The sequence below is a fragment of the Capra hircus genome, chromosome 1 (assembly GCF_001704415.2).
Source record: "Capra hircus breed San Clemente chromosome 1, ASM170441v1, whole genome shotgun sequence".
Classification (NCBI taxonomy): domain Eukaryota; kingdom Metazoa; phylum Chordata; class Mammalia; order Artiodactyla; family Bovidae; genus Capra; species Capra hircus.
This window is the reverse complement of record NC_030808.1, coordinates 56,727,129-56,752,854: the sequence shown is the minus strand read 5'-3', so window position 1 is coordinate 56,752,854 and position 25,726 is coordinate 56,727,129. Positions and strand designations below refer to the sequence as shown.

At 37.5% G+C, this 25,726-nt stretch overlaps 1 protein-coding gene across 1 annotated transcript in view; it reads left to right on the top strand.

The window, feature by feature from the left end:
• SLC9C1 (solute carrier family 9 member C1) overlaps nucleotides 1-25,726 on the top strand; it is a 107,626-nt gene that overhangs the window by 58,031 nt on the left and 23,869 nt on the right. Inside the window, exons 13-19 of the mRNA XM_005674974.2 lie at nucleotides 307-404; nucleotides 4,128-4,247; nucleotides 11,987-12,182; nucleotides 16,730-16,918; nucleotides 17,983-18,132; nucleotides 21,069-21,120; nucleotides 22,336-22,484. Coding sequence (XP_005675031.1) covers nucleotides 307-404; nucleotides 4,128-4,247; nucleotides 11,987-12,182; nucleotides 16,730-16,918; nucleotides 17,983-18,132; nucleotides 21,069-21,120; nucleotides 22,336-22,484 — 954 coding nt within the window. The remainder of the gene's footprint in view (nucleotides 1-306; nucleotides 405-4,127; nucleotides 4,248-11,986; nucleotides 12,183-16,729; nucleotides 16,919-17,982; nucleotides 18,133-21,068; nucleotides 21,121-22,335; nucleotides 22,485-25,726) is intronic.

Genomic DNA, 25,726 nt, shown 5'->3' with positions numbered 1-25,726 from the left:
AACTTCTAAGGTGGGGGTAGTTTGCAGCAGTTCCCATGCTTATTTGGCCACAAGAACTCCACTTATTTTTGAAAACGTAATTAACATCTATCGGGAACCTAGTTTCTTGCATAATCTGTTTCACTCCACACAAAGCTTAGACATACCTTCTGCACTGACCTCATGGTCTGGACTCCACTGAAAAAAAATTTTTTTAATAAAGATACTGTTATTTTGGGGTTTTGACTTCTCTCTCATGGATTATTTTTCCATAAGTTGTCACTCTGATCCATGTTATATAACGATTTGATTCAACATTCCTTTTAGGCGAGCTACCAGAGACAATACGGGAGTGAGACTCTGTCCCAGAGCGCAGTCCAGGTACTGGTAGGTGCAGCAGGAAGCTTTGGAGAGAAGAAGGTAGAGTAAGTATGATTTCAAGAGAAAGCTTCATCCTAAACCATTGCATTTAGGAAATTGTGCGAGTGAGTTTCTGCTTTTGTCTGGTAACCTGAGATCCCCCAGTCTGATGCGTTTGAGCCACTGCCTGTTCTCCATCCCACCATCAGGCCAAGTCACCTGCTTCCAGTTTCCCAGACTTGCTCCAGTCACTCACACCTCTGTGCATTTGAACAAGCTGCTCCTTCTGACTGATACCTTCTCTTTCTCCTTTTGCCCCGCTCCTAAAGCTAAACTGTGGGAAACCACTCTTCCTTTAGACACCTAGCTGAGGTCAAAGACTTCCTTCAACCGTCCAGGCACATCTTCCCAATGTACACCCTCTCTTGACATACTTACATTGATTTCTTTGGATGCGAGCCTCCACAGCCAGCAGTGAGTTCCTGAGTCAGTGTATTAGCGAGTGCCCTCAGATCATCCCCCGCAGGAGGAGGAAGGATGCACGGTTGGGCAGAGGGAAGAGCTAAACTGCGGCGCAGCTGTAGCAGTGACCACCCCAGACCCAGACATGCCTTCTTGTTCTAGATCTCTCTTCTGGTGCCATGAACACCAAAATTTCCTGCTCAAATGGTCCTAGGATTGCGTGCACCTTTTCCCTAGGTCATCATCTTACAAGCAAACCGGGTCTTTGGTGTCCACTCCTCAAAGCCTAAGATGTGTGGCAGCCTGGTGTCTACTCACATACACTGGCTTGAGGCTTGTTGTTCAGTCACCCAGTCATGTCCAACTCTTTGTAACCCCATGGACTGCAGTACACCAAGCCTCCCTGTCCTTTACCATCTCCTGAAGTTTGCCCAAGTTCATGTCCATTGCATCAAAGATGCCATTCAGCCATCTCATCTTCTGATGCTCTCCTCTTCTGCCCTCAATCTTTCCCAGCAATAGGGACCTTTCCGATGAGTTGGTTGTTCGCATCAGGTGACCAGACTACTGGAGCTTCAGTTTCAGCATTAGTCCTTCCAATGAGTATTCAAGGTCGATTTCCCTTAAGATCAACTGGTTTGATTTCCTTAATGTCCAGAGGACTTTCAGACATCTTCAGCACCACAGTTGAAAGCATCAGTTCTTCAGCATTCTTTGGGCTGGAGGTTTAGTAGTGAGAGATAAACCCCTGTGTGGGAAGAGAAGCAACCAGATACTGGGGCATGTTCCCATTGCAGTGCGAGTACAGATTGTCAAAGAGCCTAAGAGTTTTAATTTCAAGCCTAGCCATACAAATCATTATCACATTATATTTCCATATATGATACAAGAGCCCCAACCTACCTTCTTGCTCTGGGCCCCTCCAGAAGCTTAGGGGACCCGATGGATGTTAGTGAAGTAAAAGGAGAGGGCTGGGCAGATGTGATCAATTTAAAAGATTCATACTTTAAAGACAGATGCACTGTGTACAGCAGAAATTTTTAAATGAATGGAAAATGACATCTGAAAGTGTCCTGGACACTGCATTTTCCAAGAGAGGTTAACATATATAGAACACATATAAAACAGTATAGATTTTTCCTCTTAAAATCCACAAAGGCAGAATCAAATTCTGCCTCTGAGGACCCAGAGTAAATGGATACAAAAAGGAGGCAAATTGCGGGGAAAGGGGGTTAAGGTCGAAATGGTTCATAGCAGACAACAAAGGCAAATTTTGAAATGTATTACATTTTCATTTGGACAAGCAAGAGATAAATACTGAATCCTAAATGCATGCAAAACTATATGCCAGCCCTGGGAATATCGAGATCAGTGAAATGGCTTTCAAATCAGAGCAGAAGTCTCTCTCACTTACTCTTAAGTTCAGTACTTGCTTCTTTGCTGGGCTGCCTTGGAGCTGATTCTACCATTTGCTGATCATTCCTATCTGTAACCCCATGTGCTGAGGGTATCTTGTGGCAAGGAAACAAGTCTAAAGATAAAAAGAGTAGGGAGTTTAAACAGAGGTACCAGGACCTGTACTAAGCACCTGTGTAATTACCTAAGAAACAATCCTTTGAATAGAGATTATGTTTATGGTCTTATGTCAGATACAGTTTTAAATATATTACATGTATTACCCATTCAAGGTGGTAAAAATCCTATAAGTGCTATTGTTACCTTTATTTTGCAAATGGGGAAAGTGAGGCACAGAGATTAAATAATTTACCCAACGTTATTTGACTAATTAATTACAGAGCCCAGATTCAAAGCCAGGCTACCTCACTATCCAGTTAAAGAGATCATACTGTTTTCCTAAATCAAGTCTAAACAGTGAACATGTTTAGAGGAGCCTGATATACATGATAATTTGGGCTGTTAAAATATCACATGCACTGATATCACAGAATTTTAGGATTCACAGGAACTCATAAAATGATCAAATCTTAACTTAGACATTAATTTCGGTTTCCCAGGACTATATTAGACAGCCCCTGTGTGGATCCAGAGTGCCCCTTTATTTATTACCTGTGCAGAACACTTACTACACTTAACTGCAATTGTTGTTGGCATATTTCACTCCACTAGTCTTTAGAAGTCTTGCGAACAGAGTCCAGTAATTTTTTTTAATGGTTTACCCCATGCATTTATCAAGCATAATAGTTGCTCAATCAAATATTTTAACAATCAGAACTGAATCAAATCATATATACATTCATGATTTTCCATGCCATTACCACATTGTTATATTAATCACATAAAACAGATTAACTTCCTTCTTTTTGATTATGTCAGTATCTCTGTAACAGAGAAATTGCCCACCTTTTAGGGTGAGAACATTATAAGCTACAGGAAGAACAAGACCTTCCTTTGAACTAAAGTCAGAAATGCCCTTCTATTAAGCTGCATTTTAAGGTAGGGCCTCATACCCGGGGATGGAGCCCTAACCTCCTCCTGATGAAGAGTGAGACCTACATGTAGCACACAGATCTGAGCTGTCTCAAAAAAAAAAAAAAAAAAACAACCAGAAAAAACCTACAGGTAACTTGGGGACAAAAGTCTTTGATGGGTTTATGAGCACCAAGTCTTCCAAGTAACCATTTTTACTCTTTTACTTCACCACTTGTATTTCCCCCATAAATTCCCTGATTACTTGCCCAGAAGGTGAGAGAAAAGAGATGGGGGGATATGTGAGGTGGGCCAGATGCCTCCTGTAGACGTTCTCATTTAATTTTCCCAGGCTGGCATTGGTAATCTTACCTCCATTCTACAGATCAAACAATTTAGTGAGGTATTTAGTTCATTGCCACCCAGATAATGGAGGATCCAACATGAAAACCCACATACATTTGAATTCCAAGTATTTTAATCATGATGTGCTTTCTCTTCCTGAAGCACGACTTCTCTATTTTGAACCACTTTTTTATACTCTGATTAATAAACCAATTTTTTATGGAACCTTTTTTTAATACTCTCTGATTAATAAACCAATTTTTATTGAATGATTTTTTATACCCTCTGATTAATATTGAACCATTTTTATACTCTCTAATTAATAAGTGAATTTTTATACTTTCTAATTAATTAATTAAAGCTCCACAACCTAACGTCACAATTATATAATCCACCTTTATCAACATCTTTGTGACTTGGACCTACGCCTATGAAAGTGTCTCACTTCCTGTCATCATGGAACAAAATAGTTTTCCTGCCTTCTGATAATTCTGCATTAAACTTATCTCAAAAATTTTAAAGCATGTTTAAAGATTTCTTCTTCCTTTTTTAAGGTATATGAATGCTGAGACAATAAAGAATTATTCTGAAAGCAAAAAAATTCTTGTCTTTACAAGAAGAGTATTGCTCAATTGGGTGTATAATACAAAAAAGGAAAAAGGGATCCCATCAAGGTCAGTGCTTTTAAACCTTACTAGACATGCTATTATATTCATTTGCCATTTCTATTTATTTTTTAAAATTTATATCCTGGATACTTTGTAAAATATTTTGAGGTAGTTTACAACTAAGTTATCTATGTAAATATATATAAAAGTTACCTAAAGAAAAAAGATACAGTGTAATAACTTTTATTATAGATGTAAATTTCATACAAGATTAAACCCTAACCATTTTAAAGTGTACCATTCAGTGTTATTTAGGACATCTGCAAAATTGGACAACCATTTCCTCTATCAAATTTCATAGCATTTCAATTGCCCCAAATGTGAACCCAGTACCCATTAAGCAGACACTCCCCATTCACTCTTCTCCCCAACTGCTGGAGAGCACTAGTCTGCTTTCTGTCTCTATGAATTTACCTATTCAACTGTTTCATATAGATATAATTATACAACATCACACCCTTTGGTTTCTAGATTCTTTCACTCAGCATAAGGTTTCTTCCATATTGTAGCATCAGTAGCATAAGGTTCATCTACTTCACAACAATAACAATACTTTATTTCTTCTTATGGCTGAATAATAATAGTCCACTGCATGGACGTGCTGTATTTTCTTTATCCATTCATTGGTTGATGGATAGTTGAGTTATTTTCACCCTTTGACTATTGTAAATCATACTCCTCTGAACATTTATTGTAAACAGTGCTCCTATGGTCCTATATACAGATATTTGTTTGAATTCTTGCTTTCCATCTTTTGGGTATGCACCTAGGAGTAAAATTGGTGGATCATATGAAAATAAAAATTATTTAATTAATTTACTGAAGAAACACCAAATTGTTTTCCACAGTTGCTAGATAATTGTGAAATCAGGAAATGTGAGTCCATCTACCTTACTTTTCCTTTTCAAGATGGGTATAGCTATTCAGGATTCCTTGCAATTCCATATGAATTTTAGGATTAGCTTGTCTTTTTATGCACATAAAAATTTCATTTGGATTTTCATAAGGATTGCCTCTAACTTGTAAATTGTCATCTTAAAATATTAAACTTTCTGATTTATGAAATACAATGGCTTTTCATTTATTTAGATCTTAATTCCTATTAGAAATGTCTTATAGTTTTCAGTGTACATGTCTTCAGTAAAATGTAATCTTATGTATTTTCATGCCATTTTAAATAAAATTTTGTTCCTACTTTCATTTTTGTACTGTCCATTTCTCATGTATAGAAATATGAATCATTTCTGTATATTGATCTTGTATCTTGAAGCTTTGCTGAATTCATTTAATAGTTTTACTTGTTTTTTGTGAATTCTCTAGCATTTTCTATATTTAAGATCCTGTCATTGAGAAATAATTTTACTTCTTTCTTTTCAATTGCGATGTCGTTTCTTTACTTAGATTCAAGAGAGGTTTTCCTCTTTTCAACAGAAGTATCAATAAATACACAATGGTTCTTTCAAAGCCTTCAATAGTGACTTAAGCTGCAACTATCTGAGTAATTATTTGTGTTGATGTGACAAAGAAATGGAGATTCGAAAAACTAAGATTTATAGTCAATCTACCTTTTAGGCTGTCTCTTAATATCATTCATCTCACAGTGGGTCATACAGATTCTGGAGTCAGGTGGCTTAATTTGCAATCCTAGTCTTTATTAAATCATTTATCAGCTGAAGGAGCTTTACAGGTCTGTTTTTTTCAGTTGAAAAATGGGTAAAGTAATATCTATGCCATATTCTTAAAGCTAACTGATAAAGCATTTGACACATAGTAGGTACTAGTATATGCTAGTTGAGTTCTCCTTTGCCTACCTTACAGGATTGTTGTAAAGATGACATAAATTGTGTGTGTAGAAGCACTTCAGTTCAGTTCAGTTCAGTCGCTCAGTTGGGTCTGACTCTTTGTGACCCCATGAATCGCAGCACGCCAGGCCTCCCGGTCCATCACCAACTCCCAGAGTTCACTCAGACTCACGTCCATCGAGTCAGTGATGCCATCCAGCCATCTCATCCTCTGTCATCCCCTTCTCCTCCTGCCCCTAATCCCTCCCAGCATCAGAGTCTTTTCCAATGAGTCAATTCTTCGCATGAGGTGGCCAAAGTACTGGAGTTTCAGCTTTAGTATCATTCCTTCCAAAGAAATCCCAGGGCTGATCTCCTTCAGAATGGACTGGTTGGATCTCCTTGCAGTCCAAGGGACTCTCAAGAGTCTTCTCCAACACCACAGTTCAAAAGCATCAATTCTTTGGTGCTCAGCCTTCTTCATAGTCCAACTCTCACATCCATACATGACCACAGGAAAAACCATAGCCTTGACTAGACAGACCTTAGTTGGCAAAGTAATGTCTCTGCTTTTGAATATGCTATCTAAGTTGGTGAGAATAATGATAGCTAAGCACTTAAGTATTAGCATTTACCAGTAAGCGCTAAATAGTGCTTGATTAAAAATTGAATTCTTTAGCCAATGGATAAAGTCACTATCAAAGATGAACAAGCACACTAGAAAAGAAATAATCATGAAAGTGAATCAGCAGAAATAACAGCAGCAGATTTATATCCCTAAGATTTCAGTTATTAAAATTATCTAATATGGACTATAAGTATTACTGAAATGTTGAAATTAGCAAGTGATGGAATCACAAACATGAGCAAGGTCAATCACCAAAAGAATGTGAATAGAAAAATGGAAAATAGATATAATTCTTAAAATTAAAAATTCATCTTAAGTTTTCAGAATTAAAAGACAATATGCTTGTGTGCTTAGTCACTCAGTTGTGTCCAACTCTTTGCGATCCCATGTAGTCCACCAGGCTCCTCTCTCCATTGAATTTCCCAGGCAAGAATACTGCAGCAGGTTGCCATTTCCTGCTCCAAGGGATCTTTCTGACCCAGGCATGGAACCAACATCTCCTGCATTGGCAGGCAGATTCTTTACCACTGAGCCACCTGATATATCTAATTGGAGGGATGCAGGTAAAGCTGTACAATGACAATAAATGCAGGGCCTCTCTATCTGTGCTGGGCCTCTGACAGGAAAAGATCAGGACTATGAGATCTGAAGTGGCAGCACTTGGGTGGGTAAACCTGAGAATCTTGAACTTCCGCATTCGCGTGAATACCCTGGCTTGACAGAAGTAGCCATCTCTCTTCTGCTGGAGAACAATAACCTTGTATCACCTTTAAGTGCTGCAGAGACATCATGAGATAAAGCTTGTTCTTAGTTTCTACCACCTTTCATTGCTTCCATGGTAATTACCCAGGTCAAGTCTCAACATAGCTGGAGGGGAAAATATAGTGGCTGCTTCAGGAAGAGTCAGTTCAGTTCAGTTCAGTTCAGTCGCTCAGTCGTGTCTGACTCTTTGTGACTCCATGAATCGCAGCACACCAGGCCTCCATGTCCATCACCAACTCCTGGAGTTCACTCAAACTCATGTCCATTGAGTCAGTGATGCCATCCAGCCATCTCATCCTCTGTCGTCCCCTTTTCCTACTGCCCCAATCCCTCCCAGCATCAGAGTCTTTTCCAGTGAGTCACCTCTTCACATGAGGTGGCCAAAGTACTGGAGTTTCAGCTTTAGCATCATTCCTTCCAAAGAAATCCCAGGGTTGATCTCCAGAATGGACTGATTGGATCTTCTTGTAGTCCAAGGGACTCTCAAGAGTCTTCTCCAACACCACAGTTCAAAAGCATCAATTCTTCGGTGCTCAGCTTTCTTCATAGTCCAACTCTCACATCCATACATGACCACTGGAAAAACCATAGCCTTGACTAGACGGACCTTTGTTGGCAAAGTAATATCTCTGCTTTTTAATATGCTATCTAGGTTGGTCATAACTGTTCTTCCAAGGAGTAAGCGTCTTTTAATTTCATGGCTGCAGTCACCATCTTCAGTGATTTTGGAGCCCAAAAAGATAAAGTCTGACACTGTTTCCTCATCTATTTGCCATGAAGTGATGGGACCAGATGCCATGATCTTCATTTTCTGAAAGTTGAGCTTTAAGCCAACTTTTTCACTCTCCTCTTTCACTTTCATCAAGAGGCTTTTTCGTTCCTCTTCACTTTCTGCCATAAGGGTGGTGTCATCTGCATATCTGACGTTACTGATATTTCTCCCGGCAATCTTGATTCCAGCTTGTGCTTATTCCAGTCCAGCGTTTCTTATGATGTACTCTGCATATAAGTTAAACAAGCAGGGTGACAATATACAGCCTTGACGTACTCCTTTCCCTCTTTGGAACCAGTCTGTTGTTCCATGTCCAGTTCTAACTGTTGCTTCCTGACCTGCATACGGGTTTCTCAAAAGGCAGGTCAGGTCATCTGGTATTCCCATCTCTTTCAGAATTTTCCAGTTTATTGTGATCCACACAGTCAAATGCTTTGGCATAGTCAATAAGGCAGAAATAGATGTTTTTCTGGAACTCTCTTGCTTTTTTGATGATCCAGCAGATGTTGGCAATTTGCTCTCTGGTTCCTGTGCCTTTTCTAAAACCAGCTTGAACATCAGGAAGTTCACTGTTCACATACTGCTGAAGCTTGGCTTGGAGAATTTTGAGCATTACTTTACTAGCGTGTGAGATGAGTGCAATTGTGCGGTAGTTTGAGCATTCTTTGGCATTGAAGAGTACAGCTTATCAACTGAAAGAATTACAGGATTTGACTGATATCAGTAAATACTAATAGAACATATAAGAGAATGGATCTTGAGGATACTAGACCAGAGGGCTGCAACATAAGGCCAGATTGGGAAGAAATTTATTGGCACAGAGTTCTTAGCCCTAATTCAGTTTTCAACATTCTGCTGAGGACACTTGGAGCTGGTGCAATTATATTCCTGAGATGGTTCCTGTTTGGAAGAAGAATCTTGATTCTTGGAAAGAAGGTTATGACAAACCAGACAGCATATTAAAAAGCAAAGACAGGACTTCCCTGTGGTCCAGTGGTTAAGAATGCCACCTGCCAATGCAGGGGACACGGGTTCAGTCCCTGTTGTAGGAAGACTTCACATGCTGCAGGACAACTAAGCCTATGAGCCACAACTACTGAGCCTGCGAGCCCTCGACATTGCCCATGTTCTGCAACAAGAGAGGCCCAAGCACTGCAACAAGAGTAGCCACCACTCACCACAATTAGAGAAAGCCTGCCTGCAGCAACAAAGACCCAGAGCAGCCAAAAGAAAATAAATAAAATTTAAAAAAAAAAAAAAGGCAAAGACATCTCTTTGCTGACAAAGGTCTGTATTGTCAAAGCTATGGTTTCTCCAGTAATCATGCACAGATGTAAGAGTTGAACCATAAAGAAGGCTGAACACCAAAGAATTGATGCATTCAAATTGTGGTGCTGGAGAAGACTCGAGAGTCCCTTAGAGAGCAAGGAGAACAAATCCATCAATCCTTAGGGAACTCAACCCTGAATATTAATTGGAAGGACTGATGCTGAGGCTGAAGCTCCAATACTTTGGCCACCTGATACAAAGAGCCAACGCATTGGAAAAGACCCTGATGCTGGGAAAGACTGAAGGCAAAAGAAGAAGAGGGTGGTAGAGGATGAGATGGTTGAATGGCATCACTGATTCAATGGACATGAACTTGGGTGAACTCTGGGAGATGGTAAGGGAAAGAGAGTTCTGGCTTGCTGTAGTCCATGGGGTCTCAAAGAGTCTGACATGACTTAGCGACTGAACAACAACATACCTGATAAAGGGTTAGTATCCAAAATATATAAGGAATTCATACACTGAATAGCAAAAAACAAGCAATCCAATTAAAAATGGTCAGAGGAACTGAATAGACATTTTACCAAAGAGGACATACAAAACGCCAATGCAAACATGAAAAGGTGCTTAGTGTCACTAATCACCAGGGAAGTACAAATCAAAATCACAATGAAATATCATCTCATACCTGTTAGAATGCCTATCATCAAAAAAAAAAAAAAAAACCAACCAAGAAGTATTGGCAAGAACATGAAAAAGAGGGAACCATAATACACTGTTGGTGGGAATGTAAACTGGTACAGCCACTGTGGAAAACAGTACGGAGCTTCCTCAGATAATTAAAAATGAAGCTAGCATATGATCTAGCAGTCCCATTTCTGGGTATGTATCCAAAAGAAATAAAAACAACATAGCAGAAAGAAATCTGCAATCATATTTTATAGTAACATTATTCATAATAGTTAAAATATAAAAACAAACTATCCATCAAGGATGAATGGATAAAGAAAATACAGTGGATAAAGAAGGAATTTTTGTCACTTGTGACAATATGGTTGGATTGTGACAGTTCTATGCTAAATATAAGTCAGACCAAAAAAGACAAATACTGCATGGTATCACTCTTATGTTGACTCTAAAAATAAGTAAAATGAAATGAAATAATAGGTTTTTAAAAGTCAACGAATAGAAACAGAGAGTAGAAAAAGAGCCTACCAGACCTGAGAGTTTAGGGAAATTGAGATTAGTAAAAGGTTACAAACTTTCAGCTATAAGATGAATAAGATCTGAAGATGTAATGTAAGACATGGTGACTATAATTGAGAAAAGAATTTAGTCATACCTCAAAATAGTCACACATCATGTGAGGTGATGAGTGTATCAATTAACTAAATGGGAGGAATCCTTTCACAAAGTATATGTATATTAAGCCACTAGGATAGACAGTTTCAATATCTACAATTTTACATGTCAGCTATACCTCAATAGGACTGAATTTTTTAAAAAAAGAAAAGAAAAGCAGTCTGAAGAGACAGCTGAGAGGGAAGTGTTACTTTGACGTTAACAAGGCTTATATTCTATAGGCCTCCCTCTCTCTGGCACTGCCTGAGACCTTGGAGGATTTTTGCAATTTGATGACAGGATCATATATGCATTTATGATTTATCTCATTTTTATTAAATAGGGATCCAAATCATAAAGATTGTAAAAATTTCAGGTCCTGCATAACATGGGTCTAACTTTAAGAATAACGAAGTAATCAGCACTCACCTGCTCTTTAGTCAATAATTGATTAATCATTTCGTTTGAGTTTTAGCAATAATAATGCATTATTATACTACTTGAATAATTTAAAAATAAAATTAAAACTCCATAAAGTAAATCCTTTTACCCACAATTCTACTCTATAGCATACTCAGTATAAAAATAATTTTTCAAAGCACGTATGTTAAAGTTTTTGATAAAATGTGGACCTATCTTGTTTCACTCCCACACATATCAGGATTTGTGCCAGATTATATGCCTTGACAAGGAAAAATGCTCATGATCCATTGCTAAGCAGGTTATAGAACAATATACATGATACAGTTCTTTTTGTATTCATAGATAATGATTATATAAACAAAAATATTGGAACAATATTAAAACTGGTAATAGTAGCCATCTCTGAGAAGTCTATTAATTAGAAAGTGGGAGAGATTTTCTTTTAATTAATATCTCTAGTTTGAATTATCTCTGTTTTATGATCTGAAGTATTTCTACTAAAAGTATAAGTAAAAATGAATGAGAGGTGAGGAAAGAAGGAGAGAAAGAGGGGAAACTAGCCTGAGGACATTTACAGAGGAGGAAATTAAAGGACCAGTATCTGAAGCAGAATGCCAGCAAGTGTTTGGTAGTGACGGCTACTTCTCAGAATTAAGCTGGGCTTTGTGGCTATTGATGATTAGATCAGGACTGAGTATATGATGAAATTAATTCAGTGTAATTATTTTATCAGATAAAATTATCTCTTTTTTAAACTTTTTTTTTGCAGACATTGCTTTCTTCGTGCATGCCATAAAATAGTATTTACTGATGAATTTGAGTGCATCGGATACCTTGTTATACTAATGAATATGTTTCCTATTATAATTTCTTGTATATCTGTGTTAAACGATATCTATGAGACAGAATTAACATATGCTAACTACTCTTTTCTTGCATTTTACATCATGGAGGCACTACTTAAGGTAAAGCTAAATGTGCTTTTGTGTGTGTGTGTGGTATGTCTAACAGGGAGGTTTCATAACTTCATTTTTTACCCTAGCTGCACAGACAGTTTTCTATAAGATTGTATAAAATCCTCCCTCACTCCTCAAACAAACTTTATTTTTTAAAGGTGATTTTTACAGTGACAATAATAAATATTTATACTCTAAGGACTGATTTTGTATATGTTCAAATAATGTTTGTCAAAGAAGTGCAGAGTGAGTTACAAGGGTATTGGCAATGTCCTTCAGCTTAGCAAAGTGGTGAGCACCTGGATTTTTTTTTAATTTATTTTTATACTAGATAAATAAACAGATGGATAAGTAGACTGATAGAGAGATTCATTTATACTTAAAAAATGTTTCATAGTTTGATTTTTTTAATTTAGTGTAAAGATAGCTGTTAAATGATGGAAATATATGTCCACAAACTGACAACAGTATTGTGTTATATGGGGCTTCCCCAAGGGCTCAGCCGCAAAGAATCCACCTGCCGTGCGGGAGACATGGGCTCAGTCCTCGTGTTGGGAAGATTCCCTGGGGAGGAAAACAACAACCCACTTCCGTATTCTTGTCCCTGGGAGATCCCATGGACAGAGGAGTCTGGCAGTCCACTCCATGGGGTCACAAAGAATCAGACACAACTTAGCGATTAAACAACAACAACAAATTGTTTCATATGGATCAAACTGTATATAAAATATTTTTATCCAGATGATTTAAACAGAGGAGTTAAATTTGATATTTGGACAAAATGGATGAATCTCAAATCATAACTGGAAAATTAAAATACTAGAGCTATGATTACTGGGGAGGAGTGGAATGGATTCACATTTAATCATTGTATGTAATAAATTCCAACTAGTTGGAAAAACCATAGGAGATGTCACAGAGTTAAGAAAAAATAAAGCAATTAGAGTTAGCATTAGTACTAGGGTGAAGGTGAGAGTAAAGTGTTCCCTAAAGTCATTTAACATGTACTATACTGGAAAGAACAATGAGCCCAGATGCAGACCTGAGTCGGGTTTTGGCTTTCTCCAACAAAATCTTAGCTGTTCACCAAGTCATTAAACTTTTTTCAGCTTCAGTTTCTTCTTCTGTAAAATATCAAGGTTGGCCTAAATCCTCATAGCTGAGAGGACACTCCCAACTGTTCAATCCTGTGTTTGCCTCTCCTTTCTGTTTAACTCAAGATTCATCTTCACTGCCCAGTTTACAAACTTGCCTTCACTTATTTTCTTTGCCCTTTTTCCTATTTAGTTCAGTTCTTCCCCCTTTATAGTATGCCTTTAAAAATATTCATTATATCAGTATCACTGCAATTATAACATTTCAAATCCTTGTTTACACTTTAATGTGGATATTATGTCTTGCATTTTACAGATGAGGGACCTGAGTCTCTGAGAAGTTTTGTAACTTGTTTAAGGTCACACAGCTAATGAATAGGAGAGTCGGATCCAATCCCTCAAAGTTTGTGTTCTTTCTTATATATAATTCTGCCTTAAACTTCCCTTCTTATATTTTCAAACTTTTCCCCAATATTCCTCAACCTATTAGAGTAATGAATATTTTAAAACTTTCTCAGAGGAAGGATAATCACTCTTCTGCATTGGAGTGCCAGAGGCTTTAACAACTTTATATTTGACAGATCTCTCTTCCTTTGAAGCTTGTGCTATCATTTTATACCAAGCTCTTCCTCTCCTATGGCGGTATTCTCTCTCTCTCTCTCTGTGTGTGTGTGTGTGTGCATGTGTGTGTGTGTTAGCAGCTCAGTCATGTCCAACTCTTTGCAACCCCATGGACTGTAGCCCACAGGTTCCTCTGTCTATGGAATTCTCCTGGCAAGAATACTGGAGTAGGTTGCCGTTCCCTTCTCCAGGGGATCTTCTCAATCCAGGGATCAAACCCTCCTTTCCTGTGCCTCCTGCATTGCAGGCAAATTCTTTACCATCTGAGCCCCCAGGGAAGCCCGAGTGGCTGTATTCTTTGACCTCCAAATAACTCCTTCATGTTTCTGAATACTTGGTATCTTAGATAAAGTCTTACTATTTATAGCAGTTCTTTCAAGCTCCTAAAAAAAGAACTCACCTATACTCTGTTGCAACAAGAAGGAAATGAGACTTACAGTAGCTAAGTTGTGTCTTGCACAGGACCTCACAAAGACCAGGATCTGATCTTCTGCTCCCTAGGTTCAGACATTGACTTTCCTCAGCCTGGCCAAACGAGAGCACACTCAAGAGAAATGACCCTATACCATTAAACCCCCTAACACTTGACTGTTTACAAACAAGTATGACAATTTCTTTGGCCACCCGACGCAAAGAACTGACTCATTGGAAAAGACCCTAATGCTGGGAAAGATTGAAGGCAGCAGGAGAAGGGGACAACAGAGGATGAGATAGTTGGATGGCATCACTGACGTGATGGACATGAGTTTGAGTAGACTCTGGGAGTTGGTGATGGATAGGGAAGGCTGGCATGCTGTGGTCCATGGGGTCACAGAGTCAGACACAACTGAGTGACTGAACTGAACTAATGACATTTTCTTAATTTACAATGAAGCTTTTGCTCTCCCTGGCACAGATATGTCTATCTCTTTCACTTTCTCTGAATTATAGTGAGTAGGAGGATCAGGTTGCTAAAAAAGACAAATTAATCAAAATTACAAATTAGTATATTAAGTATTATGATAAAGAAATACACAGGGTGCTATTGGAAAACACGGGAATTTCTTATGCAGAATAGTAGAGTCAGAGAAACAAGTCTATTAAGGAAAGGAGATGCTTGAGCTGAGCTTTGAAGAATGAATAGGAGTAAAAGTAGAGACGGAACATCTGAGTATGGAGCGGAATAGACAACAGGAACAAAGGAAAACTCAGAAGTGACAATGGGACACACACAAGGAACCCTATTCCTAAGGACAGGAGCTTAGAGACGGGTTGGTCAGGATGAAGACTGGAGAGATGTTAAATCTGCGTGGAGGATATGGAAAATAAACAAGAGGCACGGACATGACTTATAAGATAGAGTCTCATGGGCCAGGCTATCTCAGTCACTTCTCATAGTCTCATGACTCCCAAACTTATGTCTCCTGCTTGGATTTTGTTCAGAGCCTCACATCATATAGACAACTGATGATTGGGTCTCTACAACAAAACAACACCTGAAATAATTTATTCAAAATAAATTTATCATCTCTAAACCTACTCTTCCTTCAAAGTTCCACTGGATATCTAATTTCCCAAGCTGGAATCCAGAATCATTTTTGCCTATTCCCACTCTCTTATTTACAGTTGCTGTTCTTCAGTCACTAAGTCCTGTCTGACTCTTTGCGACCCCATGGAACCTGCAGTACACCAGGCTTCCCTGCCCTTCACTATTTCCTGGAGTTTGCTCAAATTCATGTACATTGAGTTGGTGATGCTATGCAACCGTCTCATCCTCTGTCACCCCCTTTTCCTGCCCTCAGTCTTTCCCAGTATCAAAATATTTTCCAATGAGTTGACTCTTTGCATCAGGTGGCCAAGGTATTGGAGTCCTTCCAGTGACTACTCAGAGTTGATTTCCTTAGGGATTAACTGGTTTGATCTCCTTGCTGTCCAAGGGACTCTCAAGAGTCTTCTCCAGCACAATTTGAACACATCACTTCTTTGGCCCTCAGCCTTCTTATGGTCCAACTCTCACATCTGTACATGACTACTGGAAAAACCATAGCTTTGACTATGTGGCCCTTTGCTGGCAAAGTAATGTCTCTGCTTTTTAATATGCTGTCTAGGTTTGTTATAGCTTTTCTTCCAAGGAGCAACATTTTCTAATTTCATGGTTGCAGTCAGCATCCACAGTGACTTGCGCTTCTTTGGAGCCCAAGAAGATAATATCTAACACTGTTTCCACTTTTCCCCCATCTATTTGCCATGAAATGATGGGACCAGATGCTGTGATCTTTGTTTTTTGAATATTGAGTTTTAAGCCTGCTCTTTCACTCTCCTCTTTCACCCTCATCAAGAGGCTCTTCAGTTCCTCTTCACTTTCTGCTATTAGAGTGGGTATCATCTGTATATCTGAGGTTGTTTATGTTTCTCCCAGCAATCTTGATTCCAGCTTGTGATTCATCCAGCCTGGCATTTTGCATGATGTACTCTGCATATAAGTTAAATAAACAGGGTGACAATATAACGCCTTGATGTATTCCTTTCCCAATTTTGAACCAGTTCATTATTCCATGCCTGATTCTAACTGTTGCCTCTTGACCTGCTTATTTATAGTAAGATTTCAATAAAATATTTTTAAATAAATAAAGAATGAATGAATGAGTAGGTATTTTGAATATTTTCTGTCTTGGAATAGATGCTTCAATGTTTTAACCATTTAATTTCAAGTTGATGTGATCACTTACTAGTATTTCAGACAAGTAGAGTCTTAAGGTAGATCAGAGAAAAACTTAACTATTCATGTTTCAGTCATTATGAAAAATAATGTTGTGAAAGCAAAAACAAATAAGGTAGTACAATTTCTTTTTAAATCAACAGATTGCAGCAATGAGGAAGGAATATTTTTTCCATGCCTGGAATCTATTTGAGCTAACAATTACATTAGTTGGCATCATAGATGTAATGCTGATTGAGACAAATTCCATTAATTATTATATTTTTGATTTGGTACAAGCAGCCATCATTATGAAAGTTGTTAGATTTCTTCGCATCCTACGCATTTTGAAGGTAAAGAACTATTAAATCGAGCAACTTCAAATTTCTCCTAACTACTTTATGAAGTATGGATAAAAATCAGCTTACTAGTTTTGTGGTTTCCACTTTCTGTTGGGCTGATGTTTATATTTAGATTCTTTTGACAAGTTATGTCTCATAACAGATTATATTATGAATATCTAAATTATAGTAGAGATTCATTTAGCACATGAAAGTACGGGAATACTCATCACAGCCTTTCCTTTTAGTAGAAAGCACATGGAAACCCCAAAGTACCATTTATTCTTATGCATACCTGAAATAAATGATAGGAATTAGCAAAGCAAACCATGTATGTTTGTAGTGACAATGCAAGTAGTATATATTCATACAAATTAAGAAACTGAAAAATACACATTTTGTGTTATATAAACTCATAGTATTATAAAATCACAGCATCTAAAATGACATTTACTTGTCTAATGTGTCTTTCTATAGCAATATAACAAGTAACTATTTTCTGTATGAGTGTGGAGCACTGTGGAGCAAAGACAGGAAAATATAGGGACCAGCCAGTTCTGCTGAAGCTAGGAGACAGACAGTACAGTGGTGACAGATAAGCTGGAGACCTCAGCAACGAAACAATGAGCAGTTAATTGTGGGGTCAAATAAGGACCATAGTTGTGGTGAGCTCTAACTCAAATGAACTATGAATCATCTAGTGAAAAGTTCAGTGGGAGGGTTAGTAGGTAAAAGTGGCAGTACTTCACAGACAGTCATTTTGTGACCTAAGCCCAGAAGATTAACCACGTTGTTTTCCAAGAATAAAACCACTTAAAATATTATGCAATTCTCTACAATGGAAATAAGTAAAAACTAAAATCTTAACTTCACATAGGCATCTAATATTACTAGTTATGGGGAAATAGCTCTAGCCACAAAGTTACAGAGATTCTGTGAATAAAATAAGAATCTTGACAAGTTGCTATGGTTACCAGAGAGTATGTCATTTCTTATTACTACCTATTTTAAACTAGCTAACATAAAATCAACCATAATTTGTAGAAATTATATTAAATATAGTCTTGTTTTTTCAGCTTGTAACACCAAGGTTGCTGCAAATATTAGATAAAAGGATGAGTCATCAGCTGTCCTTTAGATATGCTATACTAAAAGGATATGTCCAAGGCGAAGCAGATATAATGACTATAATTGATAAGATTGCAAGTTCTAAACAGGTTAAACAGGTGAGGGAAACTTTAAATACTAAGAAAATGGTTTATTTCCCTCACTCCTCAGTTGCCCTCACGCATCATGTCTTCTTTCTACATATGTAGAGGTGATCTCTGACTCCTGGTTTGCTGAGAAATTTTTGCAAAAACAGAAACCAATCTACATTTATATTACTCAGATGACTCCTTACTGAAGTGTCTATGACACATTAGCAAGTTATGAGGCTCCTCTAGGTCCATCTATGTTTCTGCAAATAAGAGTATTTTCTTCTTATTATGGAGAAGGAAATGGCAGTCCGCTCCAGCACCCTTGCCTGGAAAATCCCATGGACGGAGGAGCCTGATAGGCTGCAGTCTATGGGGTCGCAAAGAGTCGGCTTCCATTGTGTATATGTACCACATAATCTTTATCCATTCATCTGTCAAAGGACATTTAGGTTGCTTCCCTGTCTTGACTATTGTAAATAGCATTATTCATACCAGCCAAAAAGTTGAGACAACCCACATGTCTACCAGCTGTTGAACTGATAAATAAAATGTGATATAATTGCACAATGGAACACTAATATTATTAAGCAATAAAAAGAATGAAGTATCAATACTATAGCATGAATGAACTTTGAAAGCATGCTAACTGAAAGAAGATAGTCACAAAGCACTTACAGTATGATTCAATATATAAGAAATGTCCAGAACAGGCAAATCTGTACAGACAGAAAATAGACTACTGGTTGCCTATGGCTGGGGGTGGGAGGTGGGTGTGGATGAGGAGGAACTGTAATGGTTACGAAATTTCTTTTTGGAGGATGAAGATTTTTTAAAATTGATTGTGAGGATGATTGCACAATACCATGAATGTATTAAAAACCATTTAATTGTATACTTTGAATGAGTAAAAAACAAAAAAACAAGTTATGAACCTCTTGGAGCACACATTTTGGTCCTTTTGGAGCTATCATGAAACCCATGTGCACAAATCAGCTTCTCTCAATGCAAGTTCCAGAATCTATCGGGCTAAGATGTATTAAATAGGAAACAGTGGTGGATGATAAGTGATGGCAGGATTGAGCAGACAGACCCTCCTCATAATTTCCAAAGCTCCTTCTGTGTCTCTATATGCTTGATTTTCCCACAGTAAATAGTGAAAATGAAGGATGGGGATCTGACAAGTCAAAAGAAGTACCAGTAACTTATTTAGAGGGAAACCATATCTAATTCCCCCATTTTACAGATTGTCAGGGAATGTTTAACAGGAGAATTCCTACGTGCGGTTTCTCACAAGTCCTCTGTTTCTTTTTAAGCGGAACACCACACTGCTCCTAGGAACTGGGGTCATTGTGTGAGACAGGCTTGAATCTCCTTTAGTAAACATTCTCTTTACGACAAAACTGCTTAGTCTCGATCCCCTTTCTTGAGATATGGATTGTCTCCTGACCTTGTGGCCATCATCATCCCTGTTCCCTTGGTAATGGTTACTGTACATTTGGTTTTCTGATCTTTATCATTGACGAAAGAAACTTCTTGTACTACAGCCTATATATACTCAGAAAAATCATTAAAGCACCTTTGCTCCATCAGAGCTTTCTCTCTCTCTCTCTCTCTCTCTCTCTCTCTCTCTCTCTTCAGCTGATTCCTTGGAGTGCAGAGACCCATCTTGTGCTCACTCTCCTGCCTGGGCTTCTAAGACTCTCTCGAGAAGGCGCCCTGTGCCTTCACCCCACCTCGAGAGGGCGCCCAGTGCCTTTGTGAGAGCCACAAGTCCTGTGTCAGGGACTTTATTGGTTTTCTGCGTAAACCAGGGAATATCAGCCTCTTTCTCTCTTTCACTTTCTTATCATCGCCTCCAGACTGCCAGGTCCAAGTCCATTAAAGGACCCCAACAACAGATGAGAAAAATGAAGCCAAGAAATGAAGCTAATTTAATGATTATGTCCAAAGTCACATACACAGCTAGTAAACAGCAAACAGAATGCTAGGGCCTAAGTTCTATATTTTATTTTTCATTTTCTCAGTTGAGTCAGATTAACACTGAAGTGTGCCCCTAAGTTTGCCATTGAGTGAAATTAGACAGTCATCAAGATAATTTAGAACATTTTAATGCTATATGTCATATGCCCAAAGTTCTGTAGTTGAGAACATTGAACACTCAATATGTAGTTGAACACAAACCACTGTATCTTTTCTCTCTTCACCACTTGTAACTTTAAAACAACTTTGCTGAATTTTGTTACCTTTTATACTCACTCATACTGAGGATACACAGTAGAAAATACAAAAGAACTTGAATATTTAAGATAGTGGCCAGTTTCAGTCTTCATTTCTGCTCCCACATATTTTTGTTAAAACTTCTATCTCATTTAAGGTTGAAAACCACATGTATTTCCTAAATTCAGAGGTTCTCAAAAACTGAATGGGAAATACCTCACATGCCTGTATTTTTCAGAATCAACAGTATCCTAGAGTAAGTTATTTTAAGAAAAAATATATGACTTACCTTTGGGTTTCTCAAGATCAGCCTAAGTAATGCCACTTCTCATCCTCTCCACCACTCTTGCAGGAGTAAAATAAAATTCATTGCACAAAATTCTCAGGTGGCGCTAGTGATAAAGAACCCGCCTGCTAATGCAGGAGACACAAGAGACATGGGTTCAATTCCAGAGTCAGGATGATCCCCTGGAGGAGGACATGGTAACCCACTCCAGTATTCTTGCCTGAAGAATCCCATGGACAGAGGAGCCTGGCAGGTTACAGTCCACAGCGTTGCAAAGAGTTGGACATGACTGAAGTGACTTGTCACACATGCACAAAATTCAATTCTAATTCCAGAAAAGTTTCCATCATATTTTTCTTTACAGTTATTAATTTATGTAAAAAACTAATCAGTTGCAAATGTAAAGGCTTTTTATGCCAGTTTGTTTTCCAATAGGAATAACATTTCTTTTGTTCCGTAGATGTTATTAAGGAGGGTAACGAAGAACACAGGACATGCTATGAAAGAACTAGGTAGGTACCTCTCACCTTAAAGATCTAGCAGGACCGTCTGCTTATCATCATTCCTTTAGAGAGGAAATGGTTTTGAGAACTAAACCGATCTTTGAGGAGATCTACTTCTTATCAATAATAAAGTGAATATCTCCAACAATCAACATAATCATATCCTTGACTGAATGAGAATAGTGTAATATTACCCCTCCACATTTGTTTTTTCTGCCTTATGTGACAATGAAGACCTTTCCATTTCTGTTTAAAGAAAACACATTAGCATGCCATGATTGTACATGTCTTTATCATGCTATAAATTCTATTTTCTTCCAAACGTACTATCCTGAGCAACACAAGGAAAGAAGTTATTTTTTTCTCCATTTGCCACAGAGTTGCCATCCGAGGATTTAGGCTTTAAAATGAGTTGAAATCAGAACAGAATCTCATGGAATTGCTGGTTTGGCTGCTAGAAGGCTCAGTGCTCAAACGTGACAACAGCGTGTTCTCTGAATTGTGCCAGGTCATGGTCCTAGTGCAAGACAAATCCTGGGAGTGAGACAGACACCCCTACGGCATAGTGTTTACATGTTCAGAATAGAGAGTTTGGTACCAGATGGTGGACAGTAAAAGAACACAGCAAACCTGCAATGAGCCCAATCATGCATGGCAGATAGTTGTCAAGCCAGATAAGAGGTCATGACCAAGAAAAACTCCTAAGTGGATGAAACTCTCATGGGCACCCAGGAACCCACATCACATTAGCAGAAGAACATAGATGGAAGCATCGTCTAGATGCCCAGGCAGGATGGGTGGATATGACCCAGAATGAGCAGAGGACTTGATCAGAAGCCATGTTTAAGCACACAATCCATCATCAGAAGTCTTGATTCAAACAGAATAAAAAATTGGGTCATAAACTTTAGACCTAGAGCCCAGGAGAGCCTCTCAGTGTCCAGAGTAGGTGCATTAGTATAACTGTTAATCCTAGGACTAGGGTTGTCTGTCCTTCTTCATGGGCTTAGACATAGTATGGGCTGCCAACAAGGGAATGTCAGGCAGAACTCTGCAATTATGGGTGAATTTTGATTGATTGCAGAAATCTCTTTAGGGAGAGATACATTTCCCTGGGATAAGAATTGTGCTCCATGGGTTTAGAAAATAAATATTAGCTTACTGTCCACACAAAATATTTAAGCAATGTCCTATTTCATTTGAAAATATTTTGTTATTTTTCAGGCTACTTAGAGTATGATCACCCAGAAATTGCTGTCACTATGAAAACAAAGGAGGAGATTAATGTCATGCTCAGTTTAGCTAAAGAAATTGTTAAAGTTTTCAGATTAAAAGGAATTCTTCATAAAATTGAAGGTTCTGAAATTAATAAGGTATGGTAGAATATTTTCAAAGCAAATATACTTACTTGATAGTCATTTATGATCTTCTAACCTGCTTTCAGTCCTTTCCAATATAGGCCACTTCTGCAATGTAAATACATAACTTGAAATAATTGTCTAAAGAAAAATACCTACCAGAAGATACCTTCCTTCCTGCAACTCTAGTGGTCAACTTCTTTTTCCTTTCTTCCCACAATGAGGGACCACATCTTTCTATGCTTTGTACCCAAAACAAAGGTATAATGAAATCGTTCCTCATCCTAGGCTAGACTGGGTATTAGTATGTTCCTGGCAATTATCTGTGACACTGAAATAATTTTCCCATAGAAACTGTGATTTATAAGAACACTCAATTATAGGGTAAAAATTAATTACATTTTCTTTCTTCAAGTTGTTTAAATGGTATTTGGAAATGTAAAAAGATAGAGAGGGTCCCAACTCATTCTGTAAGTATAAAATTTATGCCCCAAATCAGGAATAGTATAAGAAAAAAAAATAAAGCTATTATACTTGTGAATACATATATAAAACTTTTTAACATAATAGTAGCTAATTGAATCTGGCAGTATAGGCAAAGCATGATATGCTATAACTAAAAAGGTTTTGTCTCCCAAAATAGCTATATAACTCACTTATTGAGAGATCAAAGAAGACAAGTCATTTGATAAAATTCAACTGTTATTCAGAATGTTCAAAGGCTAGTAAAAGAAGTAGCATTCTTAACTAGATGAAGAATATATATTAAAAATATGGAGCAAACATTGTATTAGATGGTAAAACATTAAGCAATATTCCCATTAAAGTCAGGAAAAAATAAGAATGAATAGTTCATTCCAAGTAGTGAAAGCTGTGTTTGTAGGTCTTAGCAGAAAAACAAAAGGAACTTGAAACATGAAAGTTTCGGAGAATGGAAAAACTATTATTGCTTATTGATTGTTTAATCTAAAACCCTGAGAATTAACTTCAAATCAATAATATGGGACCAATAAAATAATTCAACAGGGCTTCCAGAAACAAGATCAACATTAAAAATATTCCACAACTAAAGAAAATGTGGAAAAATATTGTATTCACAGTAGTAATTAGAAACTCTAAATCTTAAGCTGAACTGAAGGTAAACTATATGTAACACACATGTAGCAGGAACTAAAAGGCATATTTAAGCAGGTAGAAAAACAAGTCGCCTTGAAAACAGGACCATGGAAATTATATTATGTGAGGAATAGAAAGAAAAAAATTGAAGAAAAGTGAGCAGAGTCTAAGGGACCAGTGAGAAACCATCAGTGGACTAACATATGCATTGTAGATGTCCCATGAAGACAAGAGAGAGAGAGAGAGAGAGAGAGAAAGGAACAGAGAGGAAATTTAAAGAAGTATTGGCTTAAAACTTTCTAAACTTGATACCAAGCATGAATATTAACATCTAAGAGGCTCAGTGAACTTCAAGTAAGATGAACTCAAATAGACCCACACGAAGACATATTATAACCAAATTGCTGAAAGACAGAGAACTTTGAATTCAGCAAAAGATTAAAAAATCATCACATACAAGGGATCCTCAATAAGATCATCATCAGATTTCTCATCAGAAATTTTGGAGACCAGATGAAAGTGGGCTCATATGTTCAAAGTACTAGAAGGAAAAGAGTAGTCAACTAAGAGGGCTTCCCAGGTGGCTAAGTGGTAAAAAAGTTGCCTGCCAAGCAGAAGACACAGGTTTGACCCATGGGCTGGAAAGATCCTCTGAAGAAGAAAATAACAACCCACTCCAGCATTCTTGTCTGGGAAATCCCATGGATCCAGGAACCTGGCGGGCTAGTCCCTGGGGTCACAAAGAGTCAGACACAAATTAGTGACTAAACAGCAGCAGCAAAAATCAACTAAGAACCTTTTATCCAGCAAAACTGTCTTTAAGAAGTGAGAGGAAAATGAAGACATTCTCAAACAAACAAAAGCTGAGGGAGTTCATTACCACTATACCTGCCCCGAAAGAAATGCTAAAAGATGTCATGCAGATGGAAATGAAAGGACACTGGATAATAACTCAAATCCATACGAAGAAATAAAAACCTCAATAAAGGTAAGTAGATGGGCAATTATTAAAGCTAGTATTGTTGTACTAAGGATGTCTGACTCTACTTTTTGTTTTCTACATGATTTAAGACACTAATACACTTTTTAAAGTAACTATTTGTCCAAAATCTAGCAGTATTATATCTTTGACTTATAATGTTATACTTTGTTTTCTACATAATTGAAGAGATGAAAGCATTTTAAAATATTCATTTATGTTTTGGATAGACAACATACAAAGATGTAATTTTGTGACGTCAACTACAAGGGGTAAAGATGGAACTGTTAAAGGAACAGAGTGTTGTATGTTATGGGAGTTAAACTGGCATAAATTCAAATTAGAGAGTTATATTTTAGGATGCTAAATGTAATCCCCATGGTAATAAAAAGGAAAATAACTAAAAAATTACATAAAAATAGGCAAGAAGGGAGTTTCTAGTGTTTCACTACAAAAAAATTTAACTAAATACAGAAGACAGTAATGCAGAAAATGAGAGGCAAAGAAAGATACAAGATAATGATAAGACAGTTCACAAAACAGGTAGAGGATATTTTCAAAATAAATATATCCAACAAAGGGCTTATTTTCATAATATATCTTACAAATCAATAAGAACAAGACAGAAAATTCACGTTTTTAAAAAAACAGCACAAAGTTTAAACAGGCACTTCCCAACAGAGAATATTCTAGTACCCGGTAAATATAAGAAAAGATGCCAAGTGTCATCATCATAAGCTTAATGCAAATAAAAAACTAAGATAAAATACCAATACATAATCATCAAAGTACTTAAAAAAAAAAAGGCCTGACAATATCAAATGTAGGCAATGATGTGGAATAACTGGAACATTAGAAAGAGAGTATAAACTGATGCAATCACTTTGGAAAATTGTTTGGCAGAATTTACTAAATTTGGACATATACATATCTTAAGACATAGAAATTAAATTATATAATCAGGTATACAACAGAAATGTGTACATATGTACAGTGAACAAGCACTCATAGCAAGCGGCATTTCAAAAGTTCCAAACTGGAACAGCCCAAATGTCAATCAGCAATAGATAAATAAAGCTGTGGTATATTGATAAAACATAACACTACACAACAGTGAACATGGAAAGAATTTTTGCTCCTTGCAACATTATGGTTGGATGGC